At 38.4% G+C, this 27,544-nt stretch overlaps 2 protein-coding genes across 2 annotated transcripts in view; both read right to left on the bottom strand.

The window, feature by feature from the left end:
- The window catches only part of parga (poly (ADP-ribose) glycohydrolase a), a 31,252-nt gene extending 28,205 nt beyond the window's left edge, over positions 1-3,047 (bottom strand). The window contains exons 1-4 of the mRNA XM_015052514.1: positions 2,960-3,047; positions 2,267-2,318; positions 835-1,476; positions 611-734 (exon numbers count right to left, since the gene is read on the bottom strand). Of these exons, the coding sequence (XP_014908000.1) occupies positions 611-734; positions 835-1,476; positions 2,267-2,283 (783 nt within the window). The 5' untranslated portion in view covers positions 2,284-2,318; positions 2,960-3,047. The remainder of the gene's footprint in view (positions 1-610; positions 735-834; positions 1,477-2,266; positions 2,319-2,959) is intronic.
- Positions 3,048-4,336: 1,289 nt separating this feature from the next.
- On the bottom strand, positions 4,337-26,941 carry LOC106959745 (myoferlin-like). Its single transcript, XM_015052505.1, has 54 exons — positions 26,692-26,941; positions 26,203-26,258; positions 26,022-26,113; positions 23,818-23,926; positions 23,534-23,624; positions 22,902-23,071; positions 22,421-22,549; positions 21,288-21,350; positions 20,384-20,434; positions 20,205-20,235; positions 19,973-20,088; positions 19,757-19,883; positions 19,574-19,677; positions 19,433-19,501; positions 19,304-19,347; positions 19,138-19,220; positions 19,015-19,050; positions 18,300-18,424; positions 18,095-18,208; positions 17,739-17,916; positions 17,490-17,614; positions 17,294-17,403; positions 16,992-17,184; positions 16,744-16,899; positions 15,792-15,923; positions 15,536-15,699; positions 14,588-14,702; positions 14,267-14,369; positions 14,045-14,184; positions 13,803-13,967; positions 13,472-13,559; positions 12,767-12,844; positions 12,509-12,690; positions 12,243-12,410; positions 12,066-12,167; positions 11,801-11,962; positions 11,401-11,566; positions 11,234-11,304; positions 10,430-10,444; positions 10,250-10,348; positions 9,802-9,930; positions 9,262-9,414; positions 9,021-9,112; positions 8,757-8,927; positions 8,484-8,632; positions 7,292-7,431; positions 6,940-7,028; positions 6,755-6,850; positions 6,509-6,650; positions 6,320-6,419; positions 5,572-5,747; positions 5,336-5,445; positions 5,099-5,246; positions 4,337-4,939 (listed from the first exon to the last, which is right to left on the bottom strand). Exons 1-54 carry the CDS (start codon positions 26,777-26,779, stop codon positions 4,901-4,903), a joined length of 6,144 nt encoding a protein of 2,047 aa, XP_014907991.1. The 5' UTR covers positions 26,780-26,941; the 3' UTR covers positions 4,337-4,900.
- Positions 26,942-27,544: the final 603 nt, after the last annotated feature.

The following is a 27,544-nucleotide window of genomic DNA, read 5'->3' as shown; positions in this document are numbered from 1 at the left end:
TGGAATCTGCATAAACCAATCATTCATGCTTTACCACAAAATGGAAAAGTGTTATTTTTGCTTAAGTTCTATCAGAAGATAATTATTGCCAGGGTTGTGATTGATTACAACTCTGTTTCTAACAGAAATAATATTATTATTATGGTCAGTGAAATTATTGCAGTTGAGAGACGATAAAGGGTGATGCTTAGCGCCACAATAATCAGTTTTCAAGCAATAACTATGCGCCGTTATCTAGTTTGGCTGGCCTGGATGTTGATGGTGCGGCTTTCTCGTAGCCTCACACAAGAACATCCAGAGTTCCTGTGGGACAGGCAGCGGAGGACAGGCAGAGAATCTTTACTGACAAGACACCCTGAGGGAATCTCAGAGGACGGCTCAGCTCAGCCCGGTGCCGTCTACTTCATTTTCTCTCTCATGCTGTCTGCGTCTCTACATCTAAAAGAGAACGTTTCACAGCTTCTTGCCACTAATTAAAACAGAAGATATTCCAAGTGAATCGTGCTCTGGAACGTCTGTATTCTTGGTGAGAATAAATTCTTTTTTTTTTTTTCCCCATTTATTTATTTTTTTTTTAATCACTAAATAAAAAAAGTGGTTGTTAACTCACCCTAACTGTGACAGTATGATTTGGCGTTGCTTTTAGGTGAGACAGAGGTGGAGCGCATTGAGGTTTTCTGTTGAGCTCATCTATGGGAGTCCCCAGCCATGCTTTGTCCAAGTTGCACTGAAAACTGAAAATCACAGGTCAGTGAGAATAGAGTTGGGTAAAATGGCACTGTGTGAACAGCCTTTTCTTTCTAAGACACCAACCACCATCTAAAGAAGTTGTACCTTTTACTAATCGCATCTGGCTGGCTCTCAATTAAGTCCTGACTCATATCAGACGAGCTGCTGCACTCCCCCATCTCCGCATCTTCTTCTTCGGTGCTTGTGGTGACAGGACAGACTTTTTCCTGAGTCAAACTTCCAGAGTGGGAATCTTTGACAACCTGCGGAGATTTTATATCCGGCTCTTTCGCAGAGTCCTCCGCACAGCCAACCGGACCATCACAACAATCCGATAGACTGTTGACTACAGTGTCACACGATGGACTGTCAGGACTCAGCATTTCCACATCACTGGGTGTGCCAGAAATTTTCCTGGGACTGTTACTAAGACAAAGGGTGAGTTTTGGATTTGACGGGTGTGCAGCAATGCAGGACGTTTTAACTGGGTGAGGACCGGGCGAACTGGCTCGCCTCGATTTTTGTCCATTAGCATCGTGAGCTTGGTCACTTCTGCTTTCTGAAGTGGCCGATTCATCCCCTTCACCTGCAGACACACAATCTGCTGAATTTAGACAAGCCAGGCCATCGGGTGTGTCCTCTGATGGTATGTGGTCTTTAGTTTGATCGGACGTTTGAAGCTCTCCTTTTGCATCAGCTTGTTGATCATCGCTCTTTACGTCTTTTGGCCTGGGGTCATCAGTCAAACTGTAGCAGAACAGGGAAAATAAGAGACTCAATAAAAGAGCTGCTCTCTTTAAAACATTTTGCCAATGGCAATACTGTGCCTCACAAAAGTATTCATACCTCTTAAAAGTTTTAAGTGTTATCACAATACAACTACAAATTTCAACATGTTTTATTAGGATATAGTGTGATGAAACGCCATGCATAGCTGAAGTTAAGGGAAAGGATGAAGTTTTCTAAAGTTTTGACAAAAACTAATTTGAAATATCTAGAAGGTAAAGAACTCGTTCTCCTTGTCTGAAACCACTGAACAAAATCGAGTAAAGCCAATTCTCTTCAGAAGTAATCCACTTAGTAAATAGAGAAGACCTTCTTGTAATTTAATCTCAGTATAAACACAGGTTCTCTTTTTTTCTTTTTAACACTTGGCAATCCTGCAAGAAAACCTGTTAAGATTTGGACTTGAGACCAAGTTGGAGATTTGCCTCAACAACGCTAGACCTTAAACATACAAGTAGAGCTACAATAAAAAAGGCTTCCTTACACCAAGCATTTATTTGTTAAAGTAGACCACTCAGCAAATGGTCCAAGTATGAAACTGCGTGGGAACTAACAGGACTTTAGAAAAAAAACCAAAAAAAAAAGATTATGTTCAGGAATGCACTTTACAATTATGTATAATTTACATAAGCATCAGTTTGTGTTTATAACATAAGTACTGAAAAAGTTTGAGATGAATGAGTACTACTGCAGTCCTTTCTCAGAGTAGAACATAAACTAAGCATGTAATGTAATTTTTTTTACACTTTACCTGCTTTGATGATCCATCTGTATCAGTCGTTTACAAGTCAAAGCAAACACACCTTTGAAGCAAAACAACAAAGTGAAATTATGAACTGTGCTACCACTACTACAAATCGACAAGAAGCTACTCCAAGATCTTTAAATAAGTAAAACAAGATTTAAGTTGGGTTGCATGTCCCTCACTCTTTTAAGGCTAATTTAAATAGACTGGCCCCCGTAAATATTTCAGAACACGAAGCAATACATATGAAATTGTTAAATAAAAGAGAAGACCAGATAACAAACAAGATGTCAGCAGTAAATAGAATCAGAAACTAAGATGAGCAAGCTAATTGACTAGATAATTATTCACAATCGATGAACCAGGAATGGGTGGTAGAGAATGTGTTTCTGAAGTATTTGTTTTTCTCCCAGTCTGACTGTTAAAACATCTTGCAGTGCACATCCCGACCCGAGTTGTCTTTGACTGGCAGAAAGATTTAAGCGCTTTTAGATCGTCTTAGCTTCTGGAATACAGAATATAAACACCCTGAGCAAGCTAGCGGTACTGTCTATTTTTTTTAAACAAAGAAATGTCCACTTACACCGGTGCACCTCTTACAGGGAGCTGTTCAACGACAAAGCATTACAAAATCATCTTAGTACCTCTGTATGCAAACTGCGTCGCTCCAAATATTACAATTTAAACATTAACTTTCACCTCGTTTCTCCAGATGCGGTGATACCACCAAATCAAAATCGTTCTTCTTGCTCGCTTTATAGTGGCGGTTGGCAAACAGCAATCTGGTGCTTTACCGCCATCATGCGGTAAGGAGTATGAATCAGGCTGAATAAACCGGTTTTCATCAAATAACGTAAAATAACACTAAAGTATACATCATTTTCTTTAAAGATTTATGAGTGTGTTGTCCTTTCCTTTTTTATACCCATTAATTCGGTTCTTTCTCAGTAATATTTCCTACATGTTCAGTTGTTCCCCTCGAATTTTCATTCCTCAATCATTCTCAGATTCATCTCCCTATTGTAATGTTCCATTAAGTCCTGAGTGTCCAGCCGTATAATGATCTTTTTATATATTCTGTTTCTTCAAGGCCAAACTTCTACAAAGTTCTTTTTTAAATTCTAACCACATTTTAATCTAATCTGTCCTCAATTTTGGCCATTTTTCCGTATTTTCTTGATTTTTTTCATAATAGTTATTTATTAGAGTATCAGGAAGATTTTCTCAATGACTTATTACTGAACTAAGAATGAACTAAAATCTCAACTTAATGGCTAATTATTTTGTCATCTCAACCCGACAATGGAATAATTTCTTCTGTGTCCAGATGGTCCAATATAATTCCCTCCCTATTTGAAGGCTGAATTCTGCAACAATCACTGCTACTTCTATAGTCTCTAGGATTTTTAACATAATAAAACTGCTTCACACTGCACTGGATAAATAAAATGTTTATTTCTGTTCTTTCTTTTTAATAGCCTCTATTGACATCCACAAGTGTGCCAGGTTGAATTTGGGTATTATGGGCAATGGTACTATTGGGTTGATATCTAATTTACTGATTGCATTCTGTATGGTTGTCCAACTAAATGTTTAACTATTCCAATCTATAAAACTGAAGCTTTAGTTGGATTACTTGCAACTGCATTTAACCACAAAGCCTGATTTTGAATGGCATGCAATTTACTTAGAAACTGTTTCAGAAGCTAATACATAAACTATACAACCATAAACAACTGTGTATCAAATCACACACCTGACTGCAAAATAACTAAAAGGTGCATACTGCCCTCTACTGTATAAGAAAACAGCAGATAGTCATATATCGCTCCTGTCCATGTCTGTCCCTAAGTGTTAGGAAGGGAAGTGTTAGAGCATTTCCCTTCTGGCTCTGTTCCTGTTCCCTCTCTGTTTAACATCAGATTAACTGGATGATCAGAGTCTGCGAACAGCAGTCACAGATTTCCTGTTTTAATAAATACACATTACACACATGGATACAATTGTTATTACCCTTTGTCAGTGGCTGTAAAAACCCACAATAGACATTGAAATAACTTGAAACTGAGAAAAGTCATAGTAAATTAAAGTTTACTGAAAACTGACCAACGCAAATTTGACATTGCTTTTGAATTGTGGCTCAACAAGAACAATTAAACCAGTTTTGTTTTATAATATTTTAATGAAAGAGACCACAGTTCAGCACAGAGCTTTTAAATCAAGCCACGACTTTATTTGCAAAAAAAGATCATCATTTTTAGATTTGTATCAAATATTGTATATTCCATTTTTTTTTTTTTTTGTAATGCTACATTCTTATTAATGTAATGGTGGTCACTAAAGGAAGTTATGATTTTCTGTTTTAACATGTGTTATTACTTTTAAATTGTTTATTGCAAGTCTGCAATTCTTGTTAAAAAATAGAAAGGACGTTGAACATTACAAAATGTAAAAACATAGATTGCATATAAAAACAAAAAATAATTTTTGCATTATTATCATTTTAACATATCAATAATATCTGATGCTTCCTCTTGAGAAAGGAAACATAAAAATACTTCGTAGACAAATTATTGCATATAAAAACACTGAGCATGACTGCAGATTTCGCAGTAGAAATCCATTTTTTTCCCTCTTCTTTTAAGAGAAAGGCTTCACGATCTTCATTGAGATGTAATTCTGCGGGGAAAAAAAAAAAGAAAATTCAGTGTTATTGACTTAAATCTTTGCCGAGATGTTCCTTCTGACATGAAAGCAAAATAAACACTGAACCAGTTTTTGACAACATGTGATCACTCGTAACTGACAAATAGTGAAAGATAAATGTAGAAGTCTTACAGGGAGGGAATAGAACAAGATTCCAAGGAACAGGATAACCAGCAAAAGGAGAATCAGTCCAAGGAAAACCCACTTGAATCTGCGCCATATAATGAACTTCATGGTCTTGCAAGGATTTGTGAACCAGAAAAATGAAGTATCAGGGCGGCTGTGGCATAAACATAATCAGCAATGTTAGCATCCAGAAAGATCCTCAAAATAACCCAGGTCTTTGCTTAAGGAGAGATCCATTCTTACTTGGGTGGGTCCAGTTTTGGATTCATGTTTGGCTCGTCTCTGCCTTTTCCAGCAGGTCTCTCCTCCATTTCTTTTTCTTCCACAATTTCCAGCGTCATCTCCACCTTGCCCTAATTAAAAAGAAAAACAAAAAACAAAACAAAAAAAACAACAACAAAAAACACTGCATTTAAAAGTCTCCACATGAAAAAAATTCCAACATAAATAAATCTTGCTCTGGACATTATCAAACATACACCAAGCTCTTGTTTCCCATCTTTCTCGACTGCACACGGCCACCAGCCCCTCACGGACTTTTGGGTGAAAAGCGAAGGCGAGACATTTCTCCTCTTTCCTGACAGCATCTTCAGGCTGCACTTTTCTGGAGTCTTGGCAGGGGGCATCAAGTTGAGCAGGTCAAGTTCAACTGAGCCTGTGGAGGATGATCATAGGATGTTTTGTGCACATGACGCCAGAAACAATGTATGAAAAGACCACATATGTCTTGGTTAGGTTATTTTGGATTATCAGAAAGTAAATGTTTAGTAGTCATCATCACAAAACCCTAATCTGATATGAATAGAAAGGTTGTGGGCAGAGCTGAAAATATTTAGCCAGTCTACAAACCTCATTCAGCTACACCAGTTCTGTCAGGAGGAATGGGTCAAAATTCCAGCAAACTATTGTGAAGAATATCAAAAACATTTGACCCAAGTCTTACAGTTCAAAAGCTATTTTAACAAATACTGCGGAATTTTATGTAAACCTCTCGCTTTGAAGAAATGTACAAAAAAATCTAGCTGCTTATGAAAGCATTCAGCAAACAGAAATCATTTTATTAATCCTATTGAACCTAAAACAATAATGACTTAAATGACTGCTTTGATGTCAGACGGTGAGAAAATAATCACTATGTATGTCTTGTATATATTATGAATAAATGTGGTTTCAACCTTAAGTGAAGATCTTAGAACATATTTTGAGTAAATAACCAAAATATTTTACCCAAGTAATCATCAAGCGAAAACTTGTCATTGTCCCATATTTGGATGACGATTTTAGGAGGAAATCTGTGCTCGGTTTTGTCCAGATTCCAAAAGTGTTCCTAGAAGTGGTCAAATATTTTCTGTTAATTATTATATTTAAACACATAAAATACTGAATGACTTCTTCCTGGCCTGTAGATTCACTTACTTTTCTTGAGGCAACACACAGCTGTTCTGCGGGTAAATAGTCAAACCCAAAGATGAACCTCCAGTTAAAATTTCCATCGCCGTCCAGAGATCTGTAATGGACATCTGTCTTCTGCTTGTCCTCTTCCATTCCTGGCATCCACCTGAGAAATAGTCAAATACCCAAACATGATGTCTTGAGCAAAAATATCTCCTAGTCCAAAATACAGAGAACTGATTTTGGTTAGAGACGACATTGGTAATTTACCCTTTAACGTAAATATCGCTCATGTTTTCTCCAGTGACGCTTGTTTCATCCAGAGTGACCTCCGTCGTGTTCCAGACGATGACTCGAAGGAAGTATCTGTTTAAATACGTCGTCACAGTGTTTTCAGTATTATACTCATTATGTTAAAATGTTAACCTGTACCAAAGTTGTGAAGCTTTTCTTACTTTTTGGCTTTCCGAGGAGTAATAACGCATGGAGGTCCAGGAAGGCCCTGACTCTTGGGGAAAATATCTACCCACATTTGAATCTTTCCCTGCATTTGTGAAAAAGAAAACTCAGTCCAACCTTTGTGTTGTTGTTGATCTCACAGTGCCCTGAAAAAGTGCTCATATCACTTGAGCTGTTTCACGTGTTATCATGCTACAGTCACAGAAGTTATTTTAATTTCCCTATTACTAGATTAAATATTCCAAGTGGCAAGATTTATTTTTTTTTTTCAACCACTGCAAATCTCAAGTGAAAATTCAGTGAAATTGAACAGATACAGTCAGATTTGTTGTATTTTTTTGTTTTTACCTGAGGCAGATTGGGTTGGTGTGAACTGTGCAGGGTTCTGGTCTCCACATGTTCAGGAACCAAACCCTGGTCTCTAAGGACATGCAGGGCCAGTCTCTCTCTAGCTGGTCCCAAATGTTGGTGGATCACAGAGTTTCCCTCTGGGAAAAGGATCATAAACACACACACACAATTCAAAAATAACACATTCATTCAAAACTTTATTAACAGGCTCAGGTCCACTATTACGCAAATAAAATAGGTATATTTCTTATTAAAATGTGAAAATATAATGTGGTTGATGATAGACAAAATTAAAATGAAGAAAAAGGAGTTTTTCCTGATGAACTGTCACACTTAGTTACTAAGCAGGCATTGGTGAGTTCCACTCAAAACAGCACTGTATTAATTCTTAAAAGAACGAGAACAGCAAACAAATATGTTCAGCGTCCATTCAGCCTGATCTGATCTACTGTACTTGGAGTTTTCGCGAACTCCAAGATAAAGTTCAAATTTGTTTTCCTAATAAAACTGCTTTTAATATTCAAACATCTGAATGCGGCAGCCGACTCTGGGTTATTTTGTGCTTGACTTCGATTTACTTAAATACTAAATGAAATATTTAAATGACTTAAATGATCTTCAGATCCGAGTCTCTGTGCGTCATTGTGTGCAAGATGCACTCCTGCGTATAACGGTGTTAAAGTCTTATTTTTCACACAAGAAATTTAATGGGAAACATCGCAGATTCTATTCCAAACGAAAATCCCTCTGCAGGGAAGTGAGGGACAGGGGAATTTTAGACTGCTAAAAAATGAGACAATGAAAAATGCTGTGCTATGCCAACCCAGGATGACAAAACTTTACAGTTTCTCTTTGTTTAGTAGTTTTGCAACAAAAGCAGCATTTTTATGTCACACCACAAGTTTTGTGTCGTATTAAGTTCAGCTGACTAGACCTGCAGCTCTATAATGTAAATCTTGTTGATGTGGAAAAAAGTGCTACTTGCTGACTCCTGTGTTTAGGGGTATTGTCTTGTTGAAATGTAATTTCTGTTGTATTTCCTCTTTGACACGACCTCCTCAGGTGTGTTGACGGATTCGAGCTCAGTCGATTCAACTGACACTGAACATGAAAGGCTGGCAAAGCAAGAAAAGCCTGAAGGCAGAAAACAGCTGGTGAGAAATAAAGAAATCTTAAATAAAAATTGTACCATAATCTTGCAGTTTGTATTGTTTTCCAGCGAAAGAGAGAGAGCTTCCATTTTCGTCTATGTGTGGAGGAAGAAGGGCTTTTTCTTTAGCCAAATTTTGGAGGATCTGGGAAGGTCTCAATTGATCTCTCCACTGATTTATTCCGGACCTACAATCAAATGTCAAATGCATAAAAAAAAAAAAAAGATCAATCAAGCCACAGCATCAAAACGACAAGGAGCTCCAACCATCAACCTTTAAACCTTTCTCTGTAGAAGAAAGTTTCCACTTACACACAGTATGTCTCCGGCAGCCCACAGTAAGACCTGAAACAAGACAGGAACCTGTTCTCCAAGTCGATGACCGTCTCGCCAACTTTTTCATCTCTGCTCAGTAAGTCGAAGTCAAACACAGCGATCTTCAGATCCGTTTCCAGAGGGAGGAAGCAGGACAGCTCAAACATCCTGTTTAGATATCAATAGAAGTGGAAAGATGATGCAGTCATACAGACTAAAATTTTTCTGGTCTTAAGGCAACTTGAGACTAAGAAACCTCACCTTCCAAACTCTGGATTGAGGGTGTTTGGCTTGTAATTATCCCTGTCATCAATCGTTTTTCTCCCAAGCGTAATCTTAATGTACGGGTCACACTGAAATAAACGCGAAAAAACGCAAAAATAATAAACTCAAGACAGAAAGAATCTCATATTCAAAGTGAATTAGTAGAAGAAGGTCAAAAATGAAGTTGTTATTTTATGATCTTAACCATTTCCATTTCATCATTCCATAAGAAGCTCACCAGGCCATTTGTATCCTTGGGTTGCAGGTCAATGCCACGCACCACATATATTCTGACCAGGCACTCCTGTGGTCCGAGCTCAGGACGCTCTCTGAACTGGAGAGGTGGAGCGCGCTCCCCTTGGCCAGGCAGAGGGTAAATCCTGAAGGAACCCTAAAGGTCACCAAAGTAAAACCAAGCAAATGCTTATCACTGGATCACACTTACAATCTCTGCACTTCTTATTCTGTGTCCAGAACAAAGAAGTCCATAAAAAAAAACAAGAAGAAAAAAAAGACAACACTAAGATTTGGTCACTGTAAAGATTTCTACTGCAAGAGAAAATGTTAATTAAAAATAGTTATTGGCAACGCTATATGACATCCTCTTTTAATTGTAAGATTTAACCAAAGGAACATAAAACACATTCAGTTGCCTTGTTGCTAAATACGGTGCAATACGAATAAATTTGCCTTACCTTATCTTTGGGTCAGTAATTAAACATTGCAAGCCACAAGAAGCAATTAAAGTAATCTCCTCGTTACAGTGACAGTTTGCTACCTTAAACTCTCCCACCACAGAGGGATCTTCCTGCTCGTCTTCGGTCTTTCCACGATAAAGCTTGAAAGTGCTGCAGAAATCAGTCAGACCCTGGAACTCTGGGACCTCTTCTAATTCAGTGTCATAAACCTGTGAACCCAACATCAACAGTCTGTTGTTTTAATATTCAGTAAGCATGCACATTGGGTACATGAAAAAAAAAAAAAAACAAGTCATCTGTCTCAGTTCCACATTTCTTGAATCTTGATATCTCTATTTCTGAAAAATATATATTGTCTCCTTGCAGGACAATAAAAGGCTATTTCTATCTTCTGTTCTATAACAACAGAAAGAGTCCCTTCATGGTTGTAGACATCAATCTACATGAAATTAGTAAAGACCCCCCCAAAAATCAAAGCCTTATTTATTTATTTATTTATTTTTGTCTGGATTTGGTGAAACATTTCACCTGTAGCTTGTCATATCCCAGTTTTAGGTAAGGTCCGCATTTTTCATGCTGTCCAACAGAGGCGTAGAATTTGCTCCACCAGTCCACTGCCTCGTCCTCCTAGTCACAAATGAGGATGGATTTACAATGTATAGCTTTGCACACACTCTCATATATCATCTGTAAATGGATACAACTTACCTTTGCTTCTTTAATCTGTCAAGCGAAAAGCCAATAGAGAATGTTATTAGTACAAACAAAAATGATTCTTAGCTGTGCCTAAAATGTTTTACAATGTGGGATTTACTGGCAGAGCTCAACATTTTCCAGGTGGTTGCAGTTAAGCAAACTACACAAAAACAGCTTGAATAGTTGAATGGCATTACAATTACAAGGATTTTTGTAAAAGTGTACAATAAAATTTTACTTTCAAAACCTACTGCAGTCTTTTCAAGCCCCTGAAAAGTATCTAAGGCCACACCATTTGCACATCATGGTGTGGCCTTAGAGTGTAGAATCTCTGCTTGAGACGAAACACGTTCAAAAACTTGGACTGCTGGCGGTAACATTTCACTGCATGCTAAAAATATGGCTGAGTCAAGAAAACTGTCTTTCACAAACAAGGAATGGGACACAAAAGCCTTACATTTTAGCAGAGATTGAGTTGTAAGATGCTAGAGTGGCCTTCTTACTATCCTGACTAAAACTATTGAAAATTTCTGGTGCAAAAGCCTGTTGGTGAACACAAACCCAAGAATATTCCTGATCTGGAGGCCTGGGTCCGTCCAAGACTTTTTAGGTTCATGAAGAGCTTCAATGTATTTTGGTACTGCAGCAACCATAATTTGGAGGAACCCTTTGTAATACTACTTATGCTGAGCTATTTCACTTGCTCTTTACTTTTTGTTTTGCATGAAGGTGCTATTTTGCATATTGTGCCAATAAACCTGCTTGAATTTGAAGCATTATCACAGCAACTGCTGTATGTGGTAACCTTTGCTTTACCTGAGTTTTCAAAACGTTTCCTTCCTCAATGTCTATGACAACATCTCCTTGGGCAGAGGTTATCATGGCCACTATACAGTCAAATAGAAAAAAGAAAAAAGATTCTGAATTGTACAGGATGCACAGGATGTGTAAATGTGTCGGATGTAACAGATGTGTAAGAAGACCTCTGGCTGACATGCAGACATCACTGTTAGGGCGGTATGGATCACAGCGGAACTGCTCCAGACAGTCAATGGTGCACTGGCCCACCACTGGTTTTCTGCCGAACGGTCTGTGGTCGACTACTTTCAGTACAATCGGAGGGGCGTACATCTCTTCCTTAGGCAGGAGCTACGAACACAGCGAGAGAGGACACATTATTCAACAAATAAAGTTATAATCTGCAACGGTTATTCCATGTCAGATGTGTCAGCATCAGAATTCATATAGTGAATAAGAGATTAGGCCTGCTTTGGCTCAAGTGGCCAGCCATTTTTGTTTATCATGCCATTTGAGTCTGACCTATGATGTCATATTGTTGTCACATGTTTGCTCAGTAGATAAAAGTTGATAGAGAGTTGATACCACTTTGAGGAGCAGCACAGATCCAGGGAAGTTTGGATGCTTTTTGAAGTTTTTGATAACAGCCGTTTGGACCATCTCCCCGCCACACTCCACTGTCAGACTGGGTGACGACACCGCGGCCAGCTGAAAGCTCTTCATGTTCCTTAAGCCCCAAGTCAGAACCTAGGATGGGTGAAAGGAACGGACCGTAGTGGAGGAGGAGAAAAAGAAGAAAGCTTCAGGAAAGAATTTAGAAGTGTTCGCCGAGGAATCTAAAATACAGTACCTCAATCGCAGTCAGCTGAACGACTGGCCTGATTCCCTGAGGAACCATGTAGAGGTTCTCCCCCCGTCGAGGAGGCACCAGAGGAAGATCCTTGTCGTCGCCCTGTTAAACAGCCAGCTTGTTAAATCATTTATGCAAATTTAAAGGTAATCAGCTACATTTTAGTACATTCCATACCTTCTCCTTTAGTATAAGCTCAGCAGCAACAAGCACCTCTCCAGCACCGCAACCTTTTTTAGTGACTGGAAGCCATTGCAGTTTCAAACTGTCAGACAAACTGGGGCTTTTACTTGGGAGTTTTACCACAGGGGGGCACAGGCAGCGGCCCATCGGCTCATCCTTTCCCTGGTAATTAAACCACATTGGCACACAGGTCTTAGTGAATCTTAAGAAATCTACCACTGGGGATTTCTAAAATTCCCAAACTAAAACTGTAAAAGCACCACTTGATCGCTGTCATAAAGCTCAAAGACCACATCCGGAGGGTTGCGCTCAATCGCCTGTGGGTCTCCGAAGATCTCGATGTCCTCAAAGATGAGAGTCTGGTCCCATGTGGGGTTCAGTGTGGTTCTTATGACTTCTGTCGTCTTGCTGACATGCAGAAATGACACGTGGGCATAGGGATCTGGAGTGGATCAAGGCAGAATTGTCTTAGTCACATGCCTAATCACTTCAAAGTGTAGTTACGTTGTCAGTTTTACCAGAAAAACTGTCCTTGTCCATTGCACAGAGATTTCTCCCTTGGTAGACGTAAACCCTGAGGTGGTAAAGATAGAAACCTGAGGGGAGAAAACACAGCATCCTTCATCCTAACTGGCAACAATGGTAAAGATGACCCAACAGCTTTAAAATAACATAATCTGTAATTGCTGAAGCATAAACTCTAAATTTATGCTTCAGCAATAAATATAACTTTAAATTTGAAGATATTTTTCCAGCAAAAAAAAAAAAAAACATCATGAAATAATTGTTTTTCTTTTAGGAAAATCTTTCACCAGACCCAAATCTTGTGGTAATACTAAACAGAAAAGCAAAGCATTCAGCAGAAAAACAAAAGCCAGGATCTAGAGAACTTTCCAACTTTTCAAATCCTACAGAACACTTAGGTGTTGTTTCATTGAAAAATCCAACAAGAGAAACACTGTTGATTTTATTTTTTAAAAATTCCAAACATGATTATTTTTCTCCACCCAATAAATGTACTCAAGTCATAAGTTTTTCTAAATGTTTCAGTGGCAATTTGGGCTGCAGCAATGACAGATAATTTCTTAAAGGCATTTTACACATTAGTGCCAGTAAGTGTGGAACTGTGTTATCTTTAATTACAAACAGTCAACAATCTGATCAAAGGGATTTTAATCAACATCAACATCCAAGAGTGAATTCCATCTGCCCCAGTTACTCACGGGTAAAATGGCAGGAAACGGTGGGTGTGTTGGCACCAAATGGCTTGGCTGCATCCGTTTTACTGGCCTTTTCATCAACATCAACCCCCTGTTAAGAAAACATATGTCGAGATACTGAAAGGAAAACTCAAGAACACTTTTTAGCAAATTATGAAGCACAGAGTCAAGCGTAACATCACGCTTCCTGAGTTATGTGCCAGCTTTTTCCTGGAACTGGGGAATAATGGGAGGATGTGACACACAGATAGCCTCAGATTATACCAGTTGCCATGAAAGCAGGTTTAATCGTCACATTTTAAAAACTCACTTTGAGTGTTTCAGCAAAACTCACCAGTGCTCCCTCGAGTCTGAAGATGGCAGAGGCTCCGATGCAGTCCGAAGGGACCATCTTTCTCCTCCAGCGCCGGCGCCGGAACGTGTCGGAAGAGCGCTCCTTTCTGTGAAACTTCCAGCCAATCAGAGAGGAGTATTCCCAGCCTTCTCCCGATTCTCTTTTCTGTAACAATGAAAATACAAGATTGTATTGTAGCATATCCTATGAGCACTCCTTTTTCTTGTTTACATTTTTCTCACCTCAGTTGCAGTAACTTTGTCAGAAATCTTCCTTCTTTTTCGTTTTAGTCTCCTTCTGCGGTGGTTGTGGTACATCTTCTCTGCTGCAACCCAGGATTTGGGTTTATCATCAGGTGGGATTACCACTCCATAATCCCAACCTAGGAGTAAAAGATGTAGCTACTGTAAATACATTATTTAAAATAAGTGATTAGTTTCAGGAGATTCTTGCAATCATGTTACCCTTCTCATCAACAGCCCGGTCGCTGTCGAAGCTCCAGACATCTTCCCAGTTCCAACCAGGTGGACATTCAAAGTCTTCGGGACTCTGAGATTTTTCTCCATTCTGCAAAACAAACATAAACACTATCATTCCATTTCTAAGAGCACGCTCACAATTCGATAACAGCAACAGCATGCGAACACTTGCTAACTCTGCTTTAACTTTCAACTCATTTGCATTATCAGACTTCCATATGGACAGTTGAGCGCAAATTGTTCCTAGTCCTGGCAGATTTAGATATTAAATTATTATGATTTTAGCAACAAAACCATGCACTGTACCACGTCCGTGTAAGGCTCCGCAGCAGGTTTCCACTCTCCACCTGGGAAACGTGTTTCGTTCTGAAAAACTTCATCTATGAATTCTGTATGCCCTGCGTCGGCTTCTGTCAAGAGGCTGCAGAAAACACCAGCACACCACACCGTAAAGGTTAATGGGAGGCTCTCACACACACACACATTGTGCAGAACAATGATAAAGTTATCCGACCAGCCCAGGATGTTATGCATGAGCGAGAGACCGAGCCTGAGAGAGAATGTAAACCACTTCAGAGGACCAAAAGGCAGCTCCCTAAATCACACTTGCTAGTGTTTAAATTTCTATTGGTTTCCTGTGATTATAGTGATAATATTCTGTGGCTAGCTCTACTAACCATTAATTACTTATAAAAGATTAATTCCTGGGAAAATTCGTTGCCAGATCCAGCAGAAATAAATTAAATAGACATAAAAAAAAAAAAAATAAAAATAAAAAAATCTTCCTATTTTGGACTCTACTGCATTTGGAGTAATCTTAAAAGTCCAAGTTTTTTGACAAGTAAAAGAGGGCAAAGATCGGGAGCAGCAGGAAAAAAGGAAAACTGCTCCATGTAAAAGTGCGAGGTATGTAAGCTTATCTCAACTAGACTGAAGGTTTAAACCTTTTTAAGAAAATACCTTGTGGGCCTTGTTTGGAGACTTTGAGCAAACAGCTGTTTCTACTTATCCAGATTTAAGTCTCTCAGTTAAAAGAAAGGAAAAGATTAAATCAAAATGTGTTGCACTTTGAGTCTGTTTAGCTATCGCATCTTGCAGAAGTAACTCGGTTTCAAAAAACTACACACAGAATCCTTGACTGTGCTAAAGTGCAAGAGAATAACAGGATGTTTACGTGCCAAGTGTGCAGCCAAGACTCATGGTACTGGACAGGACTGTGTGCTTCGCGTGATAAAGTCAGGCTCTTAAACTTACCATCGCTCCGGATCAACAAACCAGTCTCCCTCCCACTCCCATCCTCGAGGAGGCAGAAAGCGCTCCTGTTTGAGCTTCACTTTGCCGGTCACATCTGAGAACTTGTGGCGACCCACCAGGCCGGTGGTTCCCCACTTCCCAAACACCTGAGCCTGGTTCTCATACTGCAGAGAATAAGAGAGGAAAGGTGCGTTTGGCAGAGTTTCGAGAAATATGCGAATGCAAGTTAAATGACAGAGTAGTGTCAAAGTTGTACCATTTCAGCATACACGCTGAAGTTTCCCTCTGAGAAGCTGTTGAATTTCTTCTCATAAGCAGAGAGGCCTAACCACATGTTGATGCGCAACTGAACGGGGATCTTCACTCCTTTGTTTTTGTCCATGGGGTACTGACAAAGCAAAAATGTGATGAAATACTATGCAACAAGAATGGATATAAATATTTTTCACATTTGTCCACATTATAACCACAAACTTGTGTATGTATGTATATTGGGGGACTTTACTTCACAGACCACCACAAAGTAGTAAATCATTATGAAGAGGAAGGAAAATGGTATACGATTTTCCAAGTTTTTCTCAAATGAAAATCTGAAAAGTGTGGGGAGCATTTGCAACTTCAAATTGGACTTATCACAGCCTTTTTTTTAAAATGACTATTTTTTTCTTCTCCATACAGATCGGATCTGTGGAGCAGATTTTCCTACCTAAACTCCGCTAGAACAATCATTATCATTAATGTTGTCCCATTCTGGCCTGCAAGCTAACAATGGATGACAGTGTTCAGATCGGTTTGCAGTTCTCCTATACACCTGTGTTGTACTTGGGTTCAAAGCCTCGAATATTGTTTCATATCTTGAACTCTGCTACAAACGTCTTCTCAACCTTGTCAATGACCTGTCTGTGGTGTATTATGGGATTCACTATACTATCATATTCTGACCACTGCAAGCAAATGGTTTCACTGTTTTTTTTTTAAAGGTGTGCAATACTTACCAGATTATATTTGCAAAAATACATTTTGAAACTGCTTAATGTTGGTCTATCAAGTACCATACAAATTACCTTGATGTTTGTGCTTATAACATGGCAAACAGTTTAAGGGTTATAAATACTTTTACAAGGCAGTAAGTCTGCAAAGCAGGCTTTCAATGACACATTTTCTAGGAATGCTGGCTGTTTTTTTTGTTTTTTTCTTGTTTTTTTTACCTGCATAAACACGGTTTGAGTTTTTCCACAGTGCTTGCCACAAGCTTGCTCACTATAGTTAGAGAACAGGATCTGGTGGACTGGGACTCGGGCGTATGCCACTCGCTTCTCCCCTCTCAGCATCCATATGATCACATCCGGCATGCTGTTCTGAGCCTGACGTATGAAAGTATTGCTTATGAGTTTTAATCGCATCCTTTTAACATTGCACATTATGTTATCCAAGGAGATACAGACGAAGCGAGGACCTCATCTGCAAGCACTTTGATTCTCTCCAGCCACTCTTCAATGTCCCCAACAACTGACTTGACATCCAGGGTCTCTTCTGTCATCTGACAGGCTGCCGCTCTGATGCTGGCTAAAGCAGCCTCGCGCAGACTTTTTATTTGGAGATCGAGGGCTGTGATGTTGTGCTGACCTTCCAGTGTTGGAAGCTGAAGGCTTTTAGGAGGAAAACAGAGGTTTATTCAAAACATCCTAATGTTTACCTAAATGATACATCCTCTGAAAAGAAAATGAATAAATAAATAAACAATGGGTCATGTTTTACTTGTTGATGTTCTCAATCAAATGGTTGAGCAGACTGAGCAGAACCTCTGTCAGCTGTGCCTCAGACACTTTGGCCTGGATTTCTTTCCTCAGAGACGTTAGATGGGACTCCTGAATTAAATAACAAAATATACAAAAACTGTAATTAATGAGGAGTATATGGCATGCGTAGACCTTACATCCAAAACTTGTCTCACCAGCTGATCAACAATAAAGAGGAGAACGTTGACAGCGTCCAGGCGGTGGCTGATGTCTTCCCAGTATGACGTGAGAATCACCACCGGCTTTGTGTCCGCCCAGGGCAGGTAATAGTAGTGGTTACCTGTGGAGATCCCAGTAAATGTACCAAGTCATTTTAAACACATGCTCTATGCTGTGGAAACCGTGCACTCCTGCTGAAACACTCCGAGTCAGCAGTTTTTGTTTGCGGTTTGTAAGTGTCATACCGTCAAACACAGCGAAGCTGTACTGGGTGGTGGACGCCAGTGGCTTGCAGGTGGAATCCAGTTTGTTGCCATAGTTACCCATGCTGACCTCAAACTGGATTGGCTCACCCGGCTCTTGGAGCATGCAAGCACTGTGGAAAACGGCGCAGAGGGAGTACTTCCTCCTGCGCTGGTATTTCTGTAATTAAAAAGCATGATGGAGTGTTAGAAGAAAAAAAGAAGGAAGAAGCTTCTGACCTCTTTCACTATGGTATTCATGAATATTAATAAAAACCACTTAAGGAAAGAGTGACCAGTCACATGACAGCATTTAATGGTTTTAACAGTATGTCAGGGTTGCATTGCATGACTTTTACCTGTGCCACTAGGATGTCATCACTGCAGATATCATCCACATTCTTATCAACTTTTCCATCCACCTGAGTGGAAAGTTCAACAAGGACCCTCCCCCTATAGGCAACTCCTTCTCCCTGGGACACATCACAAACCGAAAACCTCATTCATGCTTTGTCACGTTTTAAAACATCATTGCGTCACTTTAGATCAAATAGTTTTTATTACATTCCCAAAGTTCAGCTCCTCATAAGGGTCGGGCAGGCCGGTGAACTCTCTGGGGCTTCCATACAGGTTGACATAGCAAGGCCCAAAAGCAGGGAGAAACCCCCCCTCTGATGCTGGAGGGCTCACTGTAAAGCACCACATGTTTAAAACCACCTCAACAGTTTTAAGCGTCAGATTTATTTCCTGTTCCTCTAGTATTCTCCCTTCACCTCTCTGCCTTCTTTCTCTCTCCCTCTCCTCTGTCTGGCTCCTGCTTCCTCCACTCACAATCGATTAGCTCGTCTTTTATTCCTACATTCAATCTCCCAGTATTAAAGCACTTCATTGTCAGTCATTACTTGTCGGTTCGTCTCGTCACTTCTCGCTGGTTTCCCTGTAATCTTTTCGTGTCTCCATTTGGCTATGTTTTGGATTTTTTGACTCCCTGGACTTTTGCATTTTTTTCTAAGTTTGTTTCTTTGTTCATTAGAAATACAAGAAAACTATTTTGTCTCTCGCCTGCTGCATTTGGGTCCGGATTTAACACATCATGACACGAGACTGATCTAACCAAAATAATAAAGTAAGACAAAAAGCAGAATGACCGAGAAAGGACTAAAGGAAAGTGACACAAAAACATAACGGACCTAAATAAAAGAGGAACTAAGAAACACAGAAATAACCATAATATTGTATTTAGTTACTTTGTTCAATTTAAAATATATCTCATACATACATTCAGAGGCTGTGTTTGAAGTTTGAGTCCCGGCATCTGTTTAAAATAAAACAAAGATGCTGAAGGTGTTTCGTACATCGATGTGTAAAATCAAGTGAAAAAAAAACAAAAAAACAACATTACCTTCTATTTCACCACCGGAGCAAGACATTTTGCTTAAATTCAAAAATGTTGTTCCAATGGCGTCATCCTTGCTTAGACGATCCCTTGCAAATGTAGATAGCAATATTAAATACTGATATTTGCATTTAATCCAAGGATTTGTCTGTAGAATAATGTCAACACTTACCAGTCGTACATGGTCAGTTTGACGCGTTCACACATGGATGGAAACTACAAAAGCAGAGGTTATTTGTGCAGTAATGCTTACCACTATAAAGTTCAGATGATGATGAGCTGCAACATGCATCTTTCTTACTTTGACTTGAAGCCTGATGACTTGGTTCCACTCTGGATTTGCATTTTTTTCTATTATTTTGGTGCAGAACTGAGACATTGTTAAGAGTTAAGAAACGATTGTCAGACACAGACTTATTTTATTAAAGCAAAGATGAAATACCTTCTTTCCAGCAAAGCTGACTTCCAAATATGGATCAACCAAGTTCTTCTTGTCTCCATCCCCTCCAAACACTTGCTTCACTGTCTGAACGAAGGCGTCGTCCACTGTAATGCAAAAGGTTTTGAAACGAGGTCTCCAGAGGGGACCTTACTGAATAAATTGATGAACTTCTATGTCCCTTACTCTGTGGCATATCCTCCGCACGAAACACTTTAAGGCTCAGAGTGGCCCATCGCATCGTGACGCCAGCTGGAACCAAAAGATTACTCTCTATATCATCCTGCTCCTCATTTAACTCTCTTCTCTCACTCTGGAACCAAAAGAAAAGGATATAATAAAAACTGTTTAAATCATCATTTTAAAAGTTGCTGTAAGATGTGTGAAAATGTTGCCTAGTACCGGTGGGTCATCTCCAGTGCCGACAATAATAATGCTGACTTTCAGGTATCCTCTGGCACCTGTGCTGGATTCCTCCAGATCACTCAGGAGCAGCCATTTTCTCATTATAGAATGACCTGGAAATGGAGAGGAGAATTTGTTTACATCGGTGCACAAACGTAAAAAAAAAAAAGAAAAAGAAAAGAAAAGAAATTCAAATTTTCGCAAAATGCATTTCTTTGGTAAAACTGACCAGGTTCATTATAGATGTAGCCAACATCCAGCTGTGTAGAAGAGGAAAAAGAGGAATATTAAACTACTGTCAGATATTAGAATTTTAACTACTCTAAAAAAAAAAATACTTTAACATTTAAAATTTCAGCTTTGATATGTGCATATGTTTATATTGGTGTATGAGTGGTTACAGTATACCTTGAACTCTCCCATGAGAGAGTCTGCTCTGAGGGAGAAAGAGTCATAAACCTGTGAAGAAAAACAAAGCATTAATGCTCAATTGAGCTGATAAAAATACCCCATCTACCACTGGGACAGTGAGTTTAAAACATGTCAACTTTTTTCTTAATATGTTTTTCTTTCTAGTGGGCCTGTTGACATGAAATTCACACTATACGTCAGAGGAACTGGAAAAAGTGGATTACTGAATGATAATTCTGTAGGAAATCTGGGTCCAAGAACTGACATAATGCCAAGAAAGCCAATAGAAACAATGAGTATTGATAAACAATCTTTTACCTCTCGGTGTATTTAATGCATGTTCTCATATGTTCTGTTGGAACTGCAATACTAAAATAAACATAACATAATTAAACAATTAACTAGACAGAAGCAAGTTTTTGTCACAATATTCCTGAAGTTGTCTGCTTCAGCGCAAGACTCCACTGCTGAATGAGAAGCCTGCTGAAGCCCAGTGTAAGCTTTATTGTAGAACATTTGGACAAGCAAATGAAATACAGGGTCGCTTGTGACCTGATCTTATATCAGCATACGTGCCATGTTCAGAGCAGGAATGGTTTGCAAAGCGCCGCAAAAATGCAGTATCAACAAAAAGTTCGGAGGTGGGAACATTGTTGGGCAGGTGAAGGATAAATGAAGAAATTCATCAAGACCTTCATAATAAGAGTCTGGAGATGAACTAAAGGTAGATTTTTCACCAAGGCAATGACCACAAACACACAGGCAAGGACATCTCTGTTGGTTTAGAAGAACAAGAGTAAACCTTCTAGACTGGCCATGTGTGTGGATTACAAATCCACAGGCTCATTAGAAATATACTTACTAAGAATGGCTGCTTCATGAATAGAAACATAATACTTACTCGAAGGCTGATGCTCTCATCAAAAAGCTCTGAAGGCAGCATGTTAACATTGTAGAAAAACATCTGAAACAGAGAAAAAATGAAAAACATTTATCTTGGGTAAATATGTGGGTGTTTTAGGGTTTCACAGTGAGACCAATATTCTCATGATGGCAAAAGCTGAGAAAACTAGAAAAATAGCTGTTCCTTGCGAAACAGCTGTGAGAATCCATATTTGCAGAATGATTGATGGAGAAATCCAACATGAGAACAAAGAATAAGAAGTAAAAAAAAAAGCAGAAGAAAGCTACAGTCATACATTGTAGAAATATTTTCCTAAGTAATGAAATGAAAGCAAAGGTATATCAGAATTCACCGGAGGAAGCAGAAGTTTGTGTGCAACCTGAATTATTTGAAAAAGTTGAAAAGTGTAACAGAGCTTATAGCACATTTAGCAAAAGAAGCGAAATTAGTACAAAACCAGAAATATTTGAAAAAGTGAAACATAGCAAAACAAATACCATAAAGGAGCAAAAGAAGCATATGAATGATGGAGAAATGCAAGAAACATGAGAAGAAAGAATAAGAAGGAGAAAAAAACAGAAGAAAGCTACAGTCATATATTGTAGAAAACCTTTGCTAAGTAATGAAATGAAAGCAAAGGTAAATCAGAATTCAGCAGAAGAGTTTGTGTGTAACTTGAATTATTTGAAAAAGTCAAAAAGTGAAACAGAGCTTAAGAAAGAGCATAATTAGCACAAGAGGAAATTAGTACAAAAACAGAAATATTTGAAGAAGTGAAACATAGCAAAACAAAGCAGAAGGCATACAGAAAGGTAGACAAGCACAATGCAAACACAGAAACAGAGCACAAGAGAAAAATACATTGAAAGAATAGGAGAAGGTGTGACATAGCTACATAGCTGTACTCCAGTAGAGTTTGACAGTAAACAGAAAGAGCTGTAGCAATGATAGTAATAGTTCCTTAAAGTATACATATATGGCTACATTTTAATGCATAAATTATTTCTCTACAGTGAAATATGTATGAACAGCATCATTTTGTTTGTCAAAAAGCATTAAAAGTTCAAAAATGGCAGTTACTAGAGTGCAAATAAAGAATAACAGAGCAGCAAAGACTATCAGTAACTTGCCTCATCAAAGAACGGGTTGTTTCCTCTCCTGATTCTGGTCCTGTGGGTCTGGCCGCAAACATTCACTTTCACCACTGGCTTTACGTTATTGCCTGGCAGCTGACGACCCTCGATAACACGAACGCGAATCTGGATTTTAAAATAGAGAAGAAAAGACAGCTCTAGAATGGATTAACTTTTTTTTCATACATATAATTATGCATTGTTGGGCAGCTGTTTGTCAGCTTCTTATTCACTGAAGCTGACAAACACAACTACTCCAAACGCAAAGGACCAAATGTGTGAAAACATGTAAAACCAACAGATGAATTTTCAGTTTGACAGAATTACAGAAATTTTAGTGATCTACTTTCTGGTATGACTTTAAGTCTACATTTAATCTGATTGTACACACACTTGTGCGTCACAGAAACATTACTGAATCCGAAGTCTAGTTGGTGCTTGTTGTTATGCAGGAAAAGTAATCAAAACAAAACAAAACCTGGAAGTCTTGAGGCTTATTGGCCAGGACCTTGTGCCTCTTTCTATTCAAACGGTGCAATTTATGACTTGGTTTTCCAGGTTGGTTTGGTGAAGGAGGCATTCCTGAACTTCCAACCTGACCTGCTCCATCCATAACATCCTCTGTCTCATCATCCTCCTCGTTATCTCCTGAACAAAACAAGAGAAAAAGAGATGAAACAAGCAATGCAACTATGCTCAGTCTTCTTCTCAACAATTAAATAGTTGGTAGATTAAACAGAAACACATAATTATAGTCTGGAATATTGTTTTGAATATTTCCCTGCCATGAAATTTTTTGTGCTGTATAAATAAATGAAATGAAATTAAATCATTTTATACATTTCCCATTATGTGGCTATTCCACTATAAGAAAAGTTTAAGAAAATCATTAAGACTGTGTTTAATTAAGTTGGGTCTACTTTATCTAAGGCTGTTATATCACAGAAATTACAAGCCATTTTGAATAAACACACTTCATTATAAATATATATTATAACTTCAGAGGCAAAAGTATAAGTTGAGCATAGACCTAGACAGAAAAACAGAACCATTTAATGTCATAATAAAATTCTGACCATTTTAATTGAAGTGAACTGTTGTGTTTTTTACCTGCTTCCATGTAGGAGACGTTGACATTAGTGTGATCATTTAGGTCTGGACTAGCCGGTGGCTCATACCCAATGCCCAAATTAATGGTTGTCTGGAGAACAATAAATAAATACCATTATATATAGACCATATCTTTCAATTAGTATGATATAATCCATTATCTACTATATGAATATAATACAGTATAGAATAAATTGATACAAGCAAAACTGAAGTTTCAGTGAAGGTCTAACACACTAAAGTTTTAAGTGTACATGGGATCATTTATGAGCGAATTTATTTACCCCCACATTTTGCTGCTTCTCATTGATCAAAGGGACGTTTTTACATGGTAGGGACTTCACTTGACCACTGGCCAAATCTCTCAGTGAGATTTTTGCAGAGCGAATGAACCTGGAAAGCAAAAAATCACGAGTCATACATGTAATACTGAGTGTTGATAAAAAAATAAATAAAAAAATAAAAACCAAAACATTGCCGTGAATTTACATCACACACAGAACTTCAAGGATGTTATGCTTCAACAAATAATAACACATGCAAGATAAACTGGAACCAGAATAAATGTTTATAACTGTTTTTTGCTCGTTACCATGAATGACTGATACTCTTAACTTCCCAGTTTTGCTGCTTCCTGATTAAAGCACGGAAACTTAGTCCCTTTGTGTAAAAAACAGAAGCACTACAGCCATGATTAATGATCACAATATATTGCAACAGCCTGGAAATTCTCCAAATTCATGCCAAGTCTTTCAATTCAACTAAATTCGAACCAACAATGCAATTGTGACAGGATGCCATTGCAAAGGATTCTCCCTGATTGGTCAACAGTTGCCAATGCAATTTAAAGGATATACTTTGAGGAAGTGCAAATAATTTTGTTTTGTTTTTTAATGTACCACTGGCTTGTGCTGGATGCTTTGTGGTCACTTTAATGACAGATAACAACACAAAATAGTCTGAATTACAAGCAACAAAAGGCACATGGAATTTAGTTCTTTTCTTTTGTCATTCTTAACAGAAGATTGAATATATTTAGCTCTTGTTGACGTTAAAAGTTTCTTACTTGTACATGTCCAACTATCAGTGGACAATTTTGTCATTAATCTGGATTGTATTCGTCAAGAAAATCCAATGCCTCCAATGACCTTCAGACATCATCTAATTGATAAATAGAGTCCACCTGTTTGTCTTTTATTCTCATCATAAAACAAGCTTAAAACAGGCTTGAGTTCTAAAAACAATATCCTAAGTTGCCATTGTATTAAGACAAATTGTTCAGGATATTGAAAACTGTCAGATAGTTAATCTGAAGATCAGTCAAGAAGTCTATTGTAAGTTTGGGGGAGCTGCAGAGATCTGCAGGAAATCTGTTGACAGGACAACTATTGGTTCTGCCATCCACAAGAATGTAGCAGTAAGAGTAACACCTATTGTTGAAAGAAAACCTTTAGAAGTCCTGTTTGCAGTTTTCCAAAAACCATGTTGGGGACACGGCAAAACTTGTGGAGGAAGTTCCTCTGATGAGATCAGGCCAAATTTGATCTTTTTGGTCTACATTTAAAACGTTAAGTGTGGTAGAAAACCAACCTTTCACATCGCATGCAACTGTTTGAGCTGTGTAATGAATACGTGTAGGTTAGTACTGATAGCATGACAAACTGTGAAAAAGTTCAATGGATATTAATACTTTCATCAAAGCCCTTTAAGTGCCATTACTGCCTGAACTGCAGTCATCACACTTCTGCCAAAGACACGTCACCACAAGCTCTGATGATTATGAAGCATCATTCATCATAAGGGAGACAGAAGCTCTGCCCTACCCCACCATCACCTCCCCCTTTCTTGGATTGCAAATCAGTTTACATTGTTACTGTCGGTCACTGGAATGACTTAATGGAAATGTTATTACTTGGTCTGCCTTCTTGCCTGCATTTCATTGAGTCTAATGCACTGAAACTGGTGAAAGAATGTCACTAAGAGAGCAGTAGCTATTTAACCAAAACACTAAAGCCGCAGTCTTTTGTGTTGCTATGGACCTAAAGTTTAGAAAAATAAAAGAGCTCAATCTCTGCTTAAGGCAATATTTTCATTGTCCTTAGAAGAGAAGAAGAAAGCACTTCTTTTTGACAAGTCTTAACATGGTTGCAGTGAGCTTGAGGCACGCAGCTAAGTGAAGTTTCAACATGCTGTTCAGAATATAGAGAAATATTACACTGTCTTCAACAAAGCTTTAAATGGTAATCGCGATCTTATTCCTGGAAACACAAATATTTCAAGAAGGATGTTTATTTTCCTTTGCCACACTCAGAACTATTTCTGTTTTTCTTTCCCTTCTCTTTTCCCCTTTTTATTCTCCCATCAGACAGATGTTCTCTTGCCCCGCAAAGATATACAAATGACCAGCTTCAAGCAAAATACATTACACTGTAAACTATTACAATCCCAATACAGCATACAAATGTGACAGTGTATCATAAACACATACTTGTGTTTCCCAATTGTCTCATAGTCCTTTACAATCACATCAAGGTAGGAGGATGCATCCAGAAGAGAGCCTTTCAGGTCAAACTCAAGGACCTGTAATTCAAAACGAAGAGCATTTAAAACAGTGCATAACTTGTAAAAGTTCAAAAATAAAGTTAACAGCACTGTAATCTGTGACTTACTTCGTTCCAAACTGGGTTCAAGTCATTGTTAATTGCTTTTGTTTTCTTCTTTTCACCTGAAAGCATAAAAAGGGGAATAATTTATATTTTGGGCTTTAGCAGCTTTAGGGTTTTTATTCTCGTTACTTTCTTATGTTTGTATTTTGAAAAGTATTCAGCTAAACTTGTTACAAACTTGTTAAACTCGCACTAAATCACATGCATGTGCAAATTAAAACATATGAATAAGTCCAAGAACAAGCACTGAACTAAACATAGACATTAGGTTATATTATGACCTTATTAGGATGTATCTTCCTCGTTTTCTGAATCACCGCCCAAATATTTGACTTAAGCCCTCTGGAAAAGATTCCTTCACTCACGACTATGACATTTTTGCAACCAAAAAGGACTACAAAGAAGGTGACTGATTAAAACATAAATTAAAATATGTGAATGACTCGACTGGCTGACACAGAAAAATTGTTAAATTAATATGAGATTTCTCACCTCTAAAAAGAACAGTAGCAATAGGATCTGGGTTTCCTATTTTCTTTTTAGGAATCCCGCTCGCAGACTCGACAATGACCCGCAGCATAGTGACCAAAATCCAAGTTTACTCGGCGACTCGACACATATTCCGTCAGGACAGTTGTACTCCTCAGAGAGAACTGAGATGCAAGGAGGAGAGAACTGCAGAAGAGGACGAGGACAACCTCATTCATGAGTCATAGCGGTCAAACAAACAAAAAAAAGAAAAAACGAGGAACAAAAATGGGTGTGCACACAACAGCCAGTTTGTAAATATTCAGAATTGCCTCGTCGCTTTTGATCCCCCCAGCGTAGTTATGATAGGTTATTTCAATTTTGTTTTAATTCTGCGCAACACTGCTCTCTAGCGGACCTATTGGTACTGCCGCTGAAACTCAGAATTAGGTGACCATCGGATATTGTGGCACTAGAGGGTGCTGTTGCTTCTGTTCACTCTCCCTAACTTTATTTGGAAGTACCACTGGCATGAAGCTGGACTGAAACACAGATGATTACACTCTGATGGCTGGTATTGAAAAATGCGATCATGCTGTAATTTTTTTTTAAATCCAGGTGCTTAACAATAACAAGACATTGCTATCCTTTCAATGTATAACAATGATTGATAACCACAGGCATATAAAGCTGAATAATAATGATGTATATACCTTTTGTATAATTTTAATGGCATCTGCAAGAACTACTGGTGCCAAGAATTCTCTGGCTTCCTTAAATAAATTTACATCAAAATGGCATTATAAAGTGACTTTGACTAAATTGCTTTACAAATAGGATCTGAAATGTCTAATTGAATTTGAACATATTTGATTGT

The sequence above is a fragment of the Poecilia latipinna genome, unplaced genomic scaffold (assembly GCF_001443285.1).
Source record: "Poecilia latipinna isolate Pla-1442-1.1 unplaced genomic scaffold, P_latipinna-1.0 Scaffold53, whole genome shotgun sequence".
Lineage (NCBI taxonomy): Eukaryota > Metazoa > Chordata > Actinopteri > Cyprinodontiformes > Poeciliidae > Poecilia > Poecilia latipinna.
This window is presented reverse-complemented; position numbering and strand designations above follow the sequence as displayed.